Source organism: Oreochromis niloticus, linkage group LG15, assembly GCF_001858045.2.
Source record: "Oreochromis niloticus isolate F11D_XX linkage group LG15, O_niloticus_UMD_NMBU, whole genome shotgun sequence".
NCBI classification, from domain to species: domain Eukaryota; kingdom Metazoa; phylum Chordata; class Actinopteri; order Cichliformes; family Cichlidae; genus Oreochromis; species Oreochromis niloticus.
This window is the reverse complement of record NC_031980.2, coordinates 22,994,504-23,010,799: the sequence shown is the minus strand read 5'-3', so window position 1 is coordinate 23,010,799 and position 16,296 is coordinate 22,994,504. Positions and strand designations below refer to the sequence as shown.

The 16,296-nt window shown below is 42.2% G+C and overlaps 2 protein-coding genes and 4 non-coding genes across 6 annotated transcripts in view; 1 reads left to right on the top strand and 5 right to left on the bottom strand.

The window, feature by feature from the left end:
• cnksr3 (cnksr family member 3) overlaps positions 1-9,072 on the top strand; it is a 62,474-nt gene extending 53,402 nt beyond the window's left edge. The window contains exons 18-23 of the mRNA XM_005452411.4: positions 483-538; positions 1,964-2,052; positions 4,748-5,003; positions 5,080-5,252; positions 6,555-6,711; positions 7,183-9,072. Of these exons, the coding sequence (XP_005452468.2) occupies positions 483-538; positions 1,964-2,052; positions 4,748-5,003; positions 5,080-5,252; positions 6,555-6,711; positions 7,183-7,193 (742 nt within the window). The 3' untranslated portion in view covers positions 7,194-9,072. The remainder of the gene's footprint in view (positions 1-482; positions 539-1,963; positions 2,053-4,747; positions 5,004-5,079; positions 5,253-6,554; positions 6,712-7,182) is intronic.
• Positions 9,073-9,408: 336 nt separating this feature from the next.
• rps7 (ribosomal protein S7) lies at positions 9,409-15,692 on the bottom strand. Its single transcript, XM_019345832.2, has 7 exons — positions 15,583-15,692; positions 14,989-15,074; positions 13,614-13,685; positions 12,842-12,985; positions 12,227-12,291; positions 10,278-10,428; positions 9,409-9,521 (listed from the first exon to the last, which is right to left on the bottom strand). The coding sequence occupies exons 2-7, from the start codon at positions 15,061-15,063 to the stop codon at positions 9,444-9,446; spliced, it is 585 nt and encodes a 194-aa protein (XP_019201377.1). The 5' UTR covers positions 15,064-15,074; positions 15,583-15,692; the 3' UTR covers positions 9,409-9,443.
• LOC112842550 (small nucleolar RNA SNORA73 family) lies at positions 9,832-10,049 on the bottom strand. Its single transcript, XR_003214362.1, has one exon. It is a non-coding gene; the product is annotated as a small nucleolar RNA SNORA73 family (small nucleolar RNA).
• On the bottom strand, positions 11,260-11,477 carry LOC112842548 (small nucleolar RNA SNORA73 family). The gene has a single exon (XR_003214360.1). It is a non-coding gene; the product is annotated as a small nucleolar RNA SNORA73 family (small nucleolar RNA).
• On the bottom strand, positions 12,455-12,672 carry LOC112842549 (small nucleolar RNA SNORA73 family). The gene has a single exon (XR_003214361.1). It is a non-coding gene; the product is annotated as a small nucleolar RNA SNORA73 family (small nucleolar RNA).
• Positions 13,233-13,450, bottom strand: LOC112842547 (small nucleolar RNA SNORA73 family). Its single transcript, XR_003214359.1, has one exon. It is a non-coding gene; the product is annotated as a small nucleolar RNA SNORA73 family (small nucleolar RNA).
• Positions 15,693-16,296: the final 604 nt, after the last annotated feature.

The window sequence follows — 16,296 nt, the reverse complement described above, 5'->3', positions numbered from 1 at the left end:
ATAGAGCAGCCAATCAGAGGTTGGCTTAAATGGGGTCGTTGACTCTGGTAATGCATGCGATGCTGGAAATCAGCATCTTAGGCCCACTTCCAGGATTTATACCAGCAGAAAATGTCATTATAACTTTTCAAACTGATCCACATAAAGCAGGAACTGTTGAGATTTTGCAGACATGCTTGTCTCAGAATGTCCTCTCCTGACTTTAGTGGCTTATTAGTTTTATAGAAAAGAGTGAAGCCTCGAATTAGTGACATTTGCAGTTCAGCCAGTGGTGGCTGAGAAACTTTACTCTGAACTAATAACTATCACTATTCTTTGTCACAAAGTACATTCATTTCCTCTTCCCCGAGTTTTAATGTCATCTTTCTTTTTATTGAGTCACTGCAGTACACTGTGTAGTATGTTCAATGTTGTGTGTCATTTATAGAATTTAATGCAGTGTGTGTGTGTGTGTGTGTGTGTGTGCGCATGTGTGTGTCCAGATGGATCAGTAAACTAACAGAAGCAGCTGAACTAGATGAGGCAATCAACAGTGAAGGTGAGAGGATTAAAAATAAGAATCTACCACAGCAAGAAAGTGATGATGGTGACACAGCTGCAGCTGAAGTTTCCACACACTCACGAGCATGACTGTCAGGGTAACTCTGGGCTTTTAATAATTTCTTTGAACTCTTTGAATCAGGCGTAAAATTATGACCACTGAAGGGCGACATGAATAACACTGATCTTCATGGTGGCAACTGTTAGTGTGTGAGGCACATAAGGGTGAACATTTTGTTCTCAGAAACTGGCATAAAGATTTGAACAACACGGGCCAGACTGTGACAGCTAGACATCCGGGACAGAGCACCTACAAACGTGCAGCTCTTGTGTGGTGCTTCTAGTCTGCAGGGGTCAGTATCTGTCAAAAGGTGTCCAAGGAGGGAACGGTGGTGGACCAGTGACAGGGTCACGGGGGGCCAAGGCTAACTGATGCACGTAGGGAGCAAAGGCTGGCCTGTGTGGCCAATCCAGCAGACGAGACGTTGTAGCTTAAATTCCTGAAAAAGTTTATGCTGGTTCTGATAGAAAGGTGTCAGAATACACATGGTGTGCATAGTTACAGGCCAGTCAGGGTGCCCATACTGACCCCTGTCCACCACAAAAAGTAAAGAAGAAGGACTATCTGCCAATTCTTCTACATTGCCTCAACTCTACATTTGAAACTAACACATTTGGGTGTTCCTGTGGGACAGTGATCCCAAATACATTAAAACTGGTTAAAGCAAACTAACATTAAGCTCTTAGAATGGCCAAAGCCCTGACCTCAGCCCGAATGAAAATATGTGGATACACTCAAAAGCTCGAAAAGTCCTGTTTTTTCAGAGTCATTAGAGTTGTGTGCTGTGCAATCATTCCACTGTGGAAAAAGAACTGTGCAGAGGAATCATTAATGCCAAAAAATACCATGACATACTCATGATGAGTGTCTGTAAACTTCTGACCACAGTTACTTCTCACTAATGTATCTGTCTTACTACTAACTTTTTACACACTGGACCCTCTTCTTTTCTTTGATCATCCCAGCTTTCCTTTCCATCTTTACACATTTGGTTTTCTAAAATTTCTTTCCCCATTCCTGTCCCTTTCGCCTATCTTCCTTCCTTTGAAGCAGTCTTCCTATTTTTCCCTTTTCATATCGTTTTTCCTTGAAAAACTTCCTCTCCCTTTCCCTTTGCTAAATCTTCCTTTCCAGTTTCATTCCTTTTTTCGCATTTACCCTTTCCCTTACCCTTTCTCAGTTTTTCTTTCTTTTTCATTTTTTCTTTCATCACATCTTCACGTGTCTTCCCATTTCTTGTCTCATGTTATCTCTTTCGCCGATCTGTTGATCCTCTAGTTTCCTTCACACATCATCTATTTATTTTCTGCTTTGGTTCCTTTACATTTTCTCTATTTATGCATTTCTCTTATGTGTGTGCAGAGCGCTACAGTGAGGGCAGTGATCAGGATGAAGAAGACATGTCGTTTTCTTCTCTTGACTCTCAGCTGGATTCAGTAGCCACCCAAAATGTAAGTAAATGCATGAAGTCCATAAAAAAGAGCTTAATGTGAAAGTAAAATAGGTACTAACCATACCGTAGAGGGGTTATACATTTGGGAACAAATGGTCTTTGGGCTGCAGCATTTTTAGTTGCAGTACCACAGATGACCACTGAGGAAAACTCTGGCAAAGTTTGTTCAGGCTGTTGTATTGATTTTGATTGATTTGATTTGAAACCAAAGTTGGTAACACCAGTTTCTGAAATACCTTGGCATCAGTTTGGGGTGTCATCATGATGCCCATCTTTATGTACACTGATCAATAACATTAATACAAGCTGACTTTGTGCATGATGAGGCCAAAGAAGTTCTGACCTGTCTGGGATGAACATGAGACTTTAGGGAATGTTTTGAGGGGGTCCGGTACCAGATCTTGACTGGGCTCGTTCTGAGTGGGAATTGGGGGGTTTGGAGGTTGGGTTTTTTCTTCCTGAGTAGGTTTTCAGTCATTCAGGTCGTGGTAGTGTTAAGTACTTGATTTGAAGTCAAGTGGACTTTTTGATGACATTTTGTCTTCTTCAGTTGTGATGGGGACATTATGCTCGCTGTTTTCCCCCATGGTTGACGCCATACGACAAAAGTGATGTACATCCACTGGAACAAGTCGTTGCTTTGGTGTTGTTTCAGCCAGTGGTGCATCTCTCAATTTTGTATAAGACTGTGTTGGTTTTTTAACCCCAACCCTTTCTGAAAACAAAAAATCCTCAAACTCTGTGATTACTTTGTGTTCAGTTTTGACCTTCTGTAACAGTGCTGATGTGGAACTTTTGACTGAATGGGAAAACCTATTGTTCAGAAAGATACTGTGGTGGGTGCGCACACTGTAAATGCTGGTTTAAATGGTACGTAGCTGTGGCAACCTGTGCTGGTGGGTGTACTGGGGCACTAAAAGCTGAGTACCCAGCTCCTAGGCCTTGTTCCAGATTCAGATCTTCATCTGGAATTCCCCCTCAATTTGGATTTCCTATTCATAAAGTTGGAGCAGCCCAACTAACCCAAAGTTAACAATGGCAGCAGGGAACGATACATGATTGGATCTACCTTTCTAAGAACCAAAACAAGTTCTTCTTTTCCAACCTACTACTGGACCGCACTAAACTCAGGAGTGACATTACTGTCAAGTTTCCATTCGACTTCCAAGGTAATTGGAAGGTGGTATTAGTCCCAGGTGTTTAACTTTTCGTGGTTTTGTCACCTTATAAGTGGTTTTCAAAGTTGCTTGACCGCCCTCTCATCATGTGATTGATTACATGAGACAGGTGAGACCACCTGGTCTGTGATGGTCACATCACAGACCAGAGGTGGTGACATCCTAAACCAACTAGCAGCCACATTTAATGTAGACTTCAGAACAATTACATTGTGTTTTAACCCCCAATCACACCTTGACCCATGATGACATGGTGTGAAAAACCATTACAAACAATTCACACCTTGGCATGGTGAGAACCAAGGTCTGAAATTATGCTGGACTATCTCAGAGGGTTCACTTGTAGACACAGAAGCTTTGTCCATCTTTAAAGGAGAGACCACGTATTATGCACTTAATGAAAACAACAAAAGCATTGCATTCATTGTAATTCTCTTCCTTTAATAATTACTCCAACCCTCACAGAATCCCAGCTCGAACTTCACTTAATTATTCCAGCACACTGATTTCAGATAATCTAAGGATCTTGGCAGGAAAAGCGACTGGACTTCTTTGAGTTTCTTTAAGTCTTAACTATACATCTTTGCTGATTTGATGAAAGCTGGGATAACCTTTACATGTGTGTGTTCCTTTTCTTTCCCTGATGGCTTAGAGGGAACAGTCTCTGCCTGCTGTTGCAGGGTCCTGATTATTCTAAGTTTCTTCCAGATGGTAGTGGTAGTATAGGATTAGTTAATGGTCTGTGTGCGTGGGCTTCCGGTAAACTTCAATGTTGAGGTTTCCATTCTCCTCAGTGTTCACAGCACAGTCCAGAAACAGCAAACTATTATCCTTTGTTATATCACTGAGTTGACGTGAACAATGATTCACGTGAACAATTGGTGTCATCCACGTATCTGTACCAGTGTCTAGGTGCTGTTCCTTTACTGTTCCACCTAGCCACTTCCACTTCCTCCATACAAAGGTTGGCTAGAATGGGTAACACAGGGGAGGTCATGGCGCGCACATGTCCTGATAATGACCCACATCCTTTTTCATACCTTGGCACATGATCATTAGTAGGTCAACGAAACTCTGGAGCATCATGAAACCAAAAATACAACAAGGAAGATCCAGAGTTGCTGAGCAGCTAGAGTCCTCTATCAGACTATTCTGACATGTGTTCCTGCCATAAAATTTGAAAAGAAGATTCAAAAAGAGATAAAGAGATATCATAATTTTATTTAAAATGGTACACTTGCTCAGTTTAAACATTTGATAGGTGTGTTCTCCTGATTTCTGAGTGGGTTTTCTCCAGTTTCTTCCCATATTCCAAAGATGTGTATGGGGTCAGGTTGATTGATGATTCTAGCATGCCCGTGAGTGTGAACTGTTTGTCTCTCTGTGTTAGTCCTGTGACAGACTGACAACTTGTGCAGGGTGTATCTCTCACTGGGATAGGGGTTAATCAAGGGTTAATCCTAAATTTAAAGTTACTGAAAACATATTCTGAAACACATTCTGTCCTTTTCACAGGGAAACCGTCTTCAGCCTCCCTGGGAGTCTTTATCCTGCACCTCACTCCCCACTGTCTCCTCAATAATCACTGAAAGCAGAAGTAGAACCAGCTCGGCTGCAAGCTCTTTGAGCAAAAACCGAAGACAAAGGCCAGTTTCCGAGGGCGGCGGTCGTCTGTCCTGGCTGGACCTCCCCAAGCAGGATGAAACCAGCGGAGCACAGACTCCTCCTCTAATTGATGTTAGAGAGGAAAAAGAGGAGGGCACAGTCAAGGGTAAACACCTGCAGCTACACGTGGTTATCATGTCGTCTGCTGCTACTTAAACTTACTGATTTCTTCCTGTTTCCAGAAAAAATGCCAGATGAGATGGAGAGCCTCTACAACCATCTGAAAGCAGCCAGCCTCTCTCCAACTGGACAGAAATTTCAGAGGGACTTCAGAGCCTCGTTTATCCGGCGATGTAAGAATGAAAAAGTCAATGAAAAGGTTCACCTGGTCCGGATACTCAAAAGCACATTAAAGGTGAGTCTGAACTTTTGTCTTTAACTAAATGCCAAAAAATGAAAGGGTTAGGGTACTCAGTTACACGTACTGTTATCAAGCAGCAGACCCTGGGGCTGAAATGTCAAAGGGCCGTCATTCATCAGCTGATGGAGGAATCCAAACAGCGTGTTGATTCCTCTAATGGCTGCTTGAGCCTGGCTCCAAAAGTGAGTCAATCACAAAAGACGTGGTAAAGTGTCCAACTTTACAGTCGAAATAAACATGTTTACAGCCAGTTTAATATATGAAGCTAAACCACATACTTAGATAATATCAAATAAGAAATTCTTTATTTATCCCAAAATTTGGGAAATTACTGTGTAACAACAGTCAATTACATAGAAATACACATACGAATATGATACAATAAGGAGCTATTCTTGAAAATGAATGCAGGTATCATGGTGGTAAGGATTTTCTGCACCTGTCCTTGAAGCAGCAGAGCTGTAACAGATGTTAGTGTTCGGCTGCATGTCTGGTAACTGGTGCAGAGGGTGTTCAAGATCCTTTATTATCCACATACTTTCACCACGGCCAGAGTTGTTTGGAAGACCTCTCCGTCAGCTGCTCCCACTGGTCTTAATTTGCTCACCAAGCTTGTTCATATTATTGTCACATTCCTCATGGTGATTGCTGTAACAGCAATTTAAAAAAAACACTAATCGACTTTTAAAATTTGACTTTACAAGCCCTATGTACTTGTACTTATACCTTCAAATAACTCACTCAGAACAAGAAGTCAACTTTATCAGGTAATAAAGTCATTAAAATAAAACTTTAAAAGATGTAAATTTAAAACATAAAAGCCTGCAAGATACCCATGCATTTCTAGACACCACATTTTCAGGCCTCGATGACAGTGTTTTTGGCGACTGCCGTGTTAATTTAGTTTGGTTGGTGATCAATAATTAATGGTACTCATGGCCATTGATGGTCTTTGATCAATGGCCAACTGCAATGTTGAATTGCTAAGCTATCAGCTAATGCTAGCTATCTGGCATAATACAGGGTCAATCTATGTTGACACGCAGATTGACTCTCTAATAAATCCCTAGATTTTTATTCAAGGAGACTACTTCTGTGACTGCCTCTATCTTTATTAATAATAATATCTCCAAACTATTGCTGGACATTTTAACAAGGGAGTTAATGGGAACTGACCTGCTTTTGGGGACACCCACAACTATAAACATTAGAGTAATCTACACCCTGTTTGGTTTCCTCCATCAGCTGATGCCTGATGGAGGATCACTGCATGTTTCTAACACTCGTGTTTTTCAGGCTAAAGAGTCCGAGCTGCTGGCTTTGGAGCAGATCCTGAATGAACCAAATCTCACAGCGCTCATGTACAGGGAGTGGAGACTCTCCAACACCATCCTGCTGCAAGATATCCTTCAGCGCAACCAGGAAGCAGAGGGTGCCACAAAGCCCAGACGGGATAGTGTCTGAGTCAAAGGAGTTTGCAAAGAAAAGCGTCTGGACTTCTTTAAGTTGCTTGAAGACGTTTCACCTCTCATCCGAGAAGCTTCTTCAGTTCTAAGGTCAAATGGCCGAGAGTCGACTTAACGCCCACTCACATCCTGGGCCATCTGACCTCAGGAATTCACATGACAAGGTGGGGCCAGGTTTCACAATGAGCTCACCCGAAACCTTGGCTGATTAGGTCCCACACCCGCTTTCACACCTTGGCACATGTGATTAGAGGATCACCAGAGGGTCCTTTGTCCCTCCTTGGGGGGATACTCCCACTGGGTTTAAATCTGGGACTCTCGGCCATTTGACCTTAGAACTGAAGAAGCTTCTCGGATGAGAGGTGAAACATCTTCAAGCAACTTAAAGAAGTCCAGACGCTTTTCTTTGCAAACTCCTTTGACTACGATGACCTGGATGAGTGAGAACCTTCACAGAGATAGTGTCTGAGATTTTAGACCTGCTCAACACTGCTGTACAGTAACGTTTTCACACTTATGAAGTCTGAAAGACACTGAAAGACAGAAATGTCTAAACCCCACCATCATCCTGTGATGAGAGGAAGTTGGTTTCTACTCTGGATCGAATAACAATGCCACAAGTTTACTTGAGGTTAACCTTTAAACAACGCTTTTCACCTCACTTCTATTCACGCAGCAGATTGGAATGTTTGCGGGTCTTCAAGGCTTAGGAAACACTGTTTTTAATTTCAAGCCAAAACTTTAATTTGTATTTGATTAATTTGTATTTTTTAGTAGGTTTGCTTTATTTTTGTGGATGTATTTTTTATATATGATTTCTGTTTATTTTATTTAAAAAGAGATGACCTCCACCAAGTAGCTTGTGTGACTTTTTTCAGTTTGTTTCTTTAGCAGGAATACTCCAAAGGTAATGATGGATCTGCATGATGGTTTTATGTGAAGTGGGGCTCATTCCAGCTTAGAAGTGACTAAAGTGTTGGATTCAGGAACTTTTGGAAGGATTCTTTGAAATTGGAAAAAATTGACGTGTTGAGTCACAGCTTCACAAATACTTTTGTTTAAATTTTAAAAATCTGGTAGACATTAACTCAGTATATGGACTGGTTCTTATTCAGTGCTTTTCTATCTACTCTTCCTGAGCACTCAAAGCGTTTTATTGAACACGTTCACACAAATCCACATCCACCCTTTTCTATGTCTAAGTGCTTTCTATCTAACATTCACACTCTGATGGATGCGGGAGCAACTCAGCGTTCAGGATCTTGCCCAAGGACGACTTGACATGCACCAGAGCAGCCAGGAGTCGAACCTTCTACGCCTTAACTTGTTGTTGTAAATAAAATATTACAACTAATCTGGATTCAGGAGCTGAGTTCATGTCAGGTGTCCCTTCCAGTTATCAGCAGTGTTAAAGTTTACTCAAAGTAAAAGCAAATGTTGACGTTTGCAAAGATTTAAATGCATTTTCAGTGAAAGGAGAGGCGGGATCTGTTTATATTTGTTGATACTTTGTTGTGTGAACAAGTCTGAAGCAATGATTTTACGGCAGCTTGTTTTCTACCTCTGAACTTGTTCACTGCAGTGTCGTCTTGGGGATGTCTAACATTTTTATCACAACACAAAAATCCCATTAAAGCTGGGGCTGCGGTCGAACGCTGGGTTTGAATCTGCTCATCATCAAGCCGATGCCTTGATTTAACATTTACAATAATTCATGCGTTTGTTTTTACATTCAGGTATAGGATACTTCATCATACGCGTGCTTTGTTTCCATGAGCGGAATGAAATAACACTGTAAGAACATGTTCTATTCAGTCTTCTGAATGCAATACATCTATAAACTCTAGAAATGCTGTGAAAATATTCTGCTCTCAAAACTGGTGGAAATGTGGGAACAGGTTCCCAAAAAGCACTGAAAGTAGAACTGGGTCTAAACTGGTGCTGCATTGGTGAAAGACAGGTTTTAAAGTCTGTAAATATTTTGCGTTTTGCTGTATTTATTGTATATTTGCAGTAAAACGTTTGAAGTTTCTCATTTTGTTGAGTCATTGTTTTACAGCACACTGTAGGAACCCAGTACTGACATTTCTCCACATTCATTCAAGTTTGAAAAAGCGATTTCAACAAACCAGCTTCAGGAGGTTGAGGCTCCAACAAAACGCTTTATTAAAACTCCTGGATTTGGCCTCTAGGTGTCATCAGATTAAAGACAACCAATGTTGGGATCCTGTTTATGATTGAGGGCCACAGGTAAAATGCACACAGGGGCAACATCAGTATTTATGAAGTGTGTGTATGATGTCTGTAAATGTATGATTTATATCAGTTCTTGTCATTTAAAAAAAAAAGGTTTTCCTTTTAAACAGTAAGGTGGCATTTCTTGATAGGAAAAAAAAAGCTACTGTGACAAAGAAATCTTTCAGCATGAAATCTTTGGACTATAATTGTACAAAATTTCTTTCCCGTAATGGTATGATCTGAGCTTTTGCGAATGGCGTGCCAATCAAAATAAAGTCCCATCCCTGCCTGCCTGCATGGATTCTCAACAGGGCTGAAGATTTTGCTCCCGCATACCAACAGGTTATTAATAACTGACATATATTGTTTGAAAAGCTTAATAGTGCTCCTTTGGTCTCCAACATGTCCTCTGAAAAGGAAATCAAAGACCACCACCTGCAGCAGTATTGACAGTAAACAAATTTTATTTTGTCATCTGCATTTACAGCTGGAATTCTGGGAATTCAAACACGACGTCTTTGCCTGTGAGCTTCTTGTAGACACCAGAGAAGGTCTCCACCTGAATCAGGAAACATTAAAATCAGCGTTAGTTTAACTTAACCTGCCTCTTATTTACCATCATCACTTTTTCTTTACATAATATAAAAACAACTACAACAACAAGTAAGGCTGCAGGACATACTCCCGTCTGCAGCTGAAGGATTTAAACAGGTCGATTTTTTTATGCCAGTATGTTGTATTTAATACAACCCTTGGATTTTGGTTTCTTGAACAGACACAAACAGAAACTGAAGTTGGACTTTGATCTCTGCATAAAACTCAAAGTAAAGAACAAGTTAAGCGATAAATTCAGTGTCTGTTTATGATCAGTCTGTGCACTGCATGGTTTAGCTCCCCAGTAATGGCCCCAAAGGACTCTGGAAAGATGTAGGAATATGCAGGACGCTCGTCCTCACTGGCCGGCAGCCAGGGACAGAGCTTTCTGTCCGACATTGTGGAACGGGACTGTACGTCTCGGCTCAGAGCTACGCTCCCATACGCCACCAGGACAGAGCCAGGAGAGCAACTCTCTGGATGTCCATGTCGGAACAAGGTTTCTGACTTAAAACATCTCCAGAAATTTAACCGATGGACACGTGCTCCATGTCTTATCCTTGTAATAAATCACGTTTTTGGGAGGCGTTTGGTGTGACAACCTGACATTTTCCACACTAAACAATCCATCCATTGATTAATAAGTTAAAGACTGACATTTGAAATCATCGTTATTCATGTTTCCTGAACATGCAGACGCCTCCGCTGCTTTAAAACTCACTTTGTGTTCGACGTTGTTCTGCTGAGCCTTGTCCAGGTGGACCTTGATGAGCCTGCTGCTGTCCAGTTTCACTCTGATCCTCTTACCCACGATCTCACTGGGGAACACCAGGTCCTCCAAGATGGCGTCGTGGACCGCGGTCAGAGTGCGGCTGAGGGAAGAATGGGGGGAAAGAAAAAAAAAAAAATCATTAATGCTTCATTTCCAACTCAGTTTAGTTTCAGTGTGTGTCCACAGCGAGTTTGCGCGCTTCAGTTCAGTTCTTATTGGTTGAAAGCTTTAGGTTCTACTTGAGCTTTTATTACTTCTCTACACTGGTGGGGTATTTATCGTGGGCAGAAACACTTAACCATGCTGACATCCTGCTCGTGTTAATAACTTTGAGCAATACTAACACAAGACATTTCTTCCTCCTCAAGTCTGGTTTTTATTTTATTTCAGTAAAGTAAAACATTTTTCCCGATAATAGTTTTATGTTACAGCATTAATCTTGGGAGTGAGGCCCTGAGGGTCAACACCTGAGGCATGGTGTTGATCACAAAGCTTGTCTCCCAAGGGCAGCCATGGGTCCCTGCAGGCCTGCCTCCACTGCACGATGTGTGCGGCTGCAGACCTGCACGACAACCACAGGCCAATCAACAGGATGCCAATCTAGACAGCCGCCACCTCAAGCAGACTGGAGGGGTGGCAGACCATGACTTACAGAAGCATCGGGCACCCCTATTGTACCTTAATGAGTTTCACTTCCTCTAAATAAATCTTACTGCGAGTTTTAGTCAGCCTGGTCCGAGCTGAACTTCGGATTATTCTGTTTTACCAAGATGTAGCTCGGATAAACCGGGGACCAATAATCACAGCAGTAAAGTTTTCCTTCTAAAGCACCTGCAGCGCCGTTTCAAAGATCCAACTTTCAGCACAAATGAGCTCTTCAAAGAACATAAAAACATTCAGTCATACCATCTTTGGTTTCTATTAATGATCAGTCTGTGCACTGCATGGTTTAGCTCCCCAGTAATGGCCCCAAAGGACTCTGGGAAGATGTAGGAATATGCAGGACGCTCGTCCTCACCAGCCAGCAGCCGGGGACGGAGCTTTGTCTCCAACGTTGTGGAACGGGACTGTACGTCTCGGCTCAGAGCTACGCTCCCATACGCCACCAGGACAGAGCCAGGAGAGCAACTCTCTGGATGTCCACGTCGGATTAGATTTAACACCGGGTTTATAGCATCATTCTGTCCAGTTAATAAACCTTTCTCCCCCTTTTTTTTTTTAGAATCACATTTGTAGATTTAAGTTTACAGTTATCCTCACATTTTATTTTGAAGGACAGAGAGAAATAAATCTTAAGGGTGTTACCTCAAAAAAGATGGTTCAACACAGTATTAACATTAATTTTTTTTTAAATCATTTATACACAAAGCACTTTCTAAAGCTTAAAGAGAGCACTGCAGATGCATGAAAGTCATGTGATGAAAATGAATATCAGAAGAACTTAATTTTCATCACATGCATCTGGTAGCATGCATTGCATCAGTACCTCCACAAGGTGGTGGTAAATCGCATGTAACCACCACCAGGCTACCCAAAGGTGGACTGATAAAAGGGGTCTGAGAAGGTGACAGAAGATTGATCACTTTGCAAACCATAGAAAGAAACCCAGAGAACACTGACTTTCAGAAAAATGAAAGTAAACTATGCACAGTGTAAACGCTGCCAGCTAAAGTTCATTATAGTGTTTTAGTATGAGCTCGAAAAGAGAGAGAGAGAGAAAAAAAAAGTATTAGTGGAAATGCTCATCATTGCACCATCTTCCCTCCATTCTTTCACTTGAATCAGTGTCAGAGCTGGAAAGTCTCTAACTTTAAAGACTCCAGATCCATTATAGCACTCTTGTGAGTTTGCGGCAGAAATCTGTGAGATCAAATTTAAAGCCAACTCTCTGCACTCACCTCCTGGGACGCTTCTGCTTATTTTTTGTGCGGCTTTTCCTGGTGGGTTTGGGCAGAATTCTCCTCTGAAAGTCAGAAATTGTTCAATTAATATCCAACGAGGATTTGGGCAAACAAAAGCAACTACAGAGCAGCATGAAGATAACAATCAGGTTCAGGCTGATATTCTTGCTTAGATAAAATGGTTTTATTTCATTATCAACCTACAAGTTGAACCCTGATTTGAAAAGATGTGCACTGCATGGTTTAGCTCCCCAGTAATGGCCCCAAAGGACTCTGGAAAGATGTAGGAATATGCAGGACGCTCGTCCTCACTGGCCGGCAGCCAGGGACAGAGCTTTCTGTCCGACATTGTGGAACGGGACTGTACGTCTCGGCTCAGAGCTACGCTCCCATACGCCACCAGGACAGAGCCAGGAGAGCAACTCTCTGGATATCCATGTCGGATAAAAGAATCACCGCAACACATGGACACATACCTGAGCTCACCCCTGTTCTTAACAGGGTTATGCATTTTAAATAATTTTTCCAGGCATCCAGGTTGAAAGCAAAACGTAATATTTCTGGATATCAAGTCAGTCATCAACCTGACAGTCACAGCGATGGTATCCTCACCTGTGCAATGAAGACCACGTGCTTTCCGCTGAACTTCTTCTCCAGCTCCCTCACCAGGCGCACCTGAATCTTCTGGAAGGACTTCAGCTGAGGGACAGGAACGAAGATGATGATGGCTTTCCTGTTTCCACCAACCTCAATTTCCTGAAAAGAATAAAGCAGCAGTCATTTAAGAGCACAGGGGCTCTGAAGTGTGGTGTGATGCCATCTGGGCAGGGCAGGAGCTCTCCACGAGGTGCCCAAGTCCCGGCTTTGGATCCTTGAAGGAAAACGCCCTAATGTTTCCTAAATCTGTGGCTGTTAAAACTCGGATGAACATGCATTTAGCTCTAGGTTAGTACGAAAGAATTTTAGTAAAACACAACAACTTATAACACCAGTACGTATCAAAAAGTGTGCACTGCATGGTTTAGCTCCCCAGTAATGGCCCCAAAGGACTCTGGGAAGATGTAGGAATATGCAGGACGCTCGTCCTCACCAGCCAGCAGCCGGGGACAGAGTTTTCTCTCCGACGTTGTGGAACGGGACTGTACGTCTCGGCTCAGAGCTACGCTCCCATACGCCACCAGGACAGAGCCAGGAGAGCAACTCTCTGGATGTCCACGTCGGATTAGATTTAAAACTTATCATAAAGATAAATTAAACCTTGATTTTAAATCAGTGAAAAGCAGCAAACACAGCAACATGCTTGTTAAAACAAAATCTGTGTATCAGTTATGTAAATAATTAAATGACATGAAGCTCATGCACACAGGCTCGTGTGAACTCTCACCTTTGCTGCAGTGATGTTCAGCTCTCTCAGCTGAGCCTTCAGGTCAGAGTTCATCTCCAGCTCGAGCAGAGCCTATGGAAAGACCAGTCAAATGAGTAAAGGAAGCAGAACCACATCACTCATCCTACCTCTGACTGGCTCAAACATTTTCTATTAGTTTCATATTTCTGCTTCTAACATTAAAAAAGGCGAGCCCAATCCCACCGATGGCAGCTGTTCCATGTGGTCGCTAAAGGAGACGAAAGAACCCCATTTAAAAAAATGTTTTTTTTAAAATGAAAGTTATTTTGTGAGACTTAATTATCAGCTGCTGCACCAGTAGGTTCTTCATCCTGAAGACAGACTAACAACTCCACCATCTTGGACTCCAACTGGTGATGGTCATGCTCTTGAGCCTCAGTGAGCTTCAGCTGCTGAAGGTTCAGAATTACATCACCTTCCAACATCTCTCCACAGCAAGGAGAAAGACTTCCATCACCAGCTGCTGTCCAAGACAGCAGAGTTAGAATCTGAGACAGCTGAGTGATCGCCATGAGAGCAACCAGGTAAGCTTTAGGGAACGCTAGACGAGGAATACCACAGCCGCCTAGTGAGCAGGGTTAAAACATCACTTCAGTTATTGTTAAACTAATCAGTTAAGCCAGGGATACAGCTTTCTGTCCGACGATGTGGAACAGGACTAGATCTACGCTCACAGGTGCATTATTTTACTTGCCTTTTCTTTTTTTGAAAGACAAAACATGACCTTGGTTACTTTTTTTGCTTACTGAACTTATACTGTATCACCACTATTGCACTACAATGCTGGTGCTGCTGGTACTTTGTTTCAATAGGTTCACACTTCAAATTAGACACTTCAACGACAGCCGGTCTTTGGAAAAGGAGCGGCAGAAATATGATATAATTTTAAGGCTGCATCACCCCATCAGTCCACCAACCAGTATGTGGACAAGACCATCAAACAAGGCTGTCCCAATGAAACACTCAGCCTTACAGGACTGAGAAGAACCCGCAGTTGAGAGTTTAATGTGAGTCATAATTAAATCACACTAAAGACTCAATCACACACAGCCTTACATTCCACCAACAGTACAATTCCTGTTTAATAGTCACTTACAGACAAGAGTTCTGTTACTGTACATGAACCCCTTCACACTTTGAAAACTTAGAAAAAAAAAAAATCAGTGCCGTTTTAATTAAATGTTATCTGATGTAAAATTGGCCTCACATTAACAGATAGTGCAGTTATGTAACATGATCAATAAATCCATGCTGCCCTTTACCGTTTTCTCCCCAAAAGCTCCCACAGTTACTCATTCAGCTGGACTGAAGCTTCAATAATACATGGATCTGTGATGCCGTTAGAGTTTCTTACCTGAGAGATCCCAGACTCAAACTCGTCTGGCTTCTCGCCATTAGGCTTCACTATTTTGGCGCTGGTACTGAACATGGCCTTTGTGTCTGCACGGAGAAATAAAAACATTTAGGTTAGACCCACCGGCATCCGAACATATTTAATATCCACCCTTTATTGAAAGCCCAGAGCACCGCTAACCTCCAGGCGTAACACCTCTGAGCTAACCGGGCTAGCCCACAATAGCAAAGGAGATAGATATAACAGCCCAATGGGCATAAAACGGCACATACATATTAACTACTTTAGCCAAAATTAAAAGAGCTGAACCGCCGAACCTGAAAATTAAGCTCTCCTCCCCTTGGTTTTGTGGCGGCTAACTGAACACATGCACGGCCTGTTGCTAGCTGCTACTCGCTTGCCGAACTCATTGAGCAGAGCCCCTCTACTATGTCTTATTTAGACATTAAAATGGGCCATCCGATACTGCAAATCACACAATCTAAGCTATCACAGGTTTCACTTGCCTTACTGTGGGTAAACCTTGCCATTAAACACATTTAAAGTACATTTTAAAACAGAAAAGCCAGTCCAGGGTAAAATGGCACGACTAACCTCTGTCAACGACGGCCAAGGAAGAGGCCGGAACATCGCGAGAGTTGGATTAATCCAATCGGGAGCGACCGTTTTGTTCTATCGCGAGAATTGTAGAAACGCTCAGAGAGATAAGAACCATCGCGTGGCCACAGTAGACTTAACATTGTTGGACAAGAAGAATAAGGAAAAGGCATTTATTTTAAACCCTCATACAGTACAGGCTTACATTGACGAATATTATAATCATGTTCAAATATATACAGATGCCTCAAAGAACACAGGCGGTCAAACTGGTGTAGCAGTTGTGGTCCCAGAGTTTATGGTGGAAATAGGGAAAATTAATGGGGATTAATGATGGACTTTCCGTATACACTGGAGAAATGCTCGCAATGCTATTAGCTGTTCAGTGGGTAGAAGACATGAGGCCATTACATGCAGTCATTTGTTCAGATTCTAGTTCATCATTGGTCAGTCTACAGCATGACCAATGATGCTGTAGACTGACCAATGACTGACCTTCTGCTCTTCAGAAGGTAGAGCAGATGTTTTAGCAGAAGTTCAGCAAACACTTTTCCGAATATACATGATGGGACTTACAGTTGTTTTTTTATGGATTCCGGCGCGCTATGGAGTAAGGGCAAATGAAAGGACAGATAGAGTTGCAAAGGAGGCCACAAAACATGGGGTGGTTGACATGGCTGTTAGCTTTGGCCAAGCAGAGATAAACAGTAT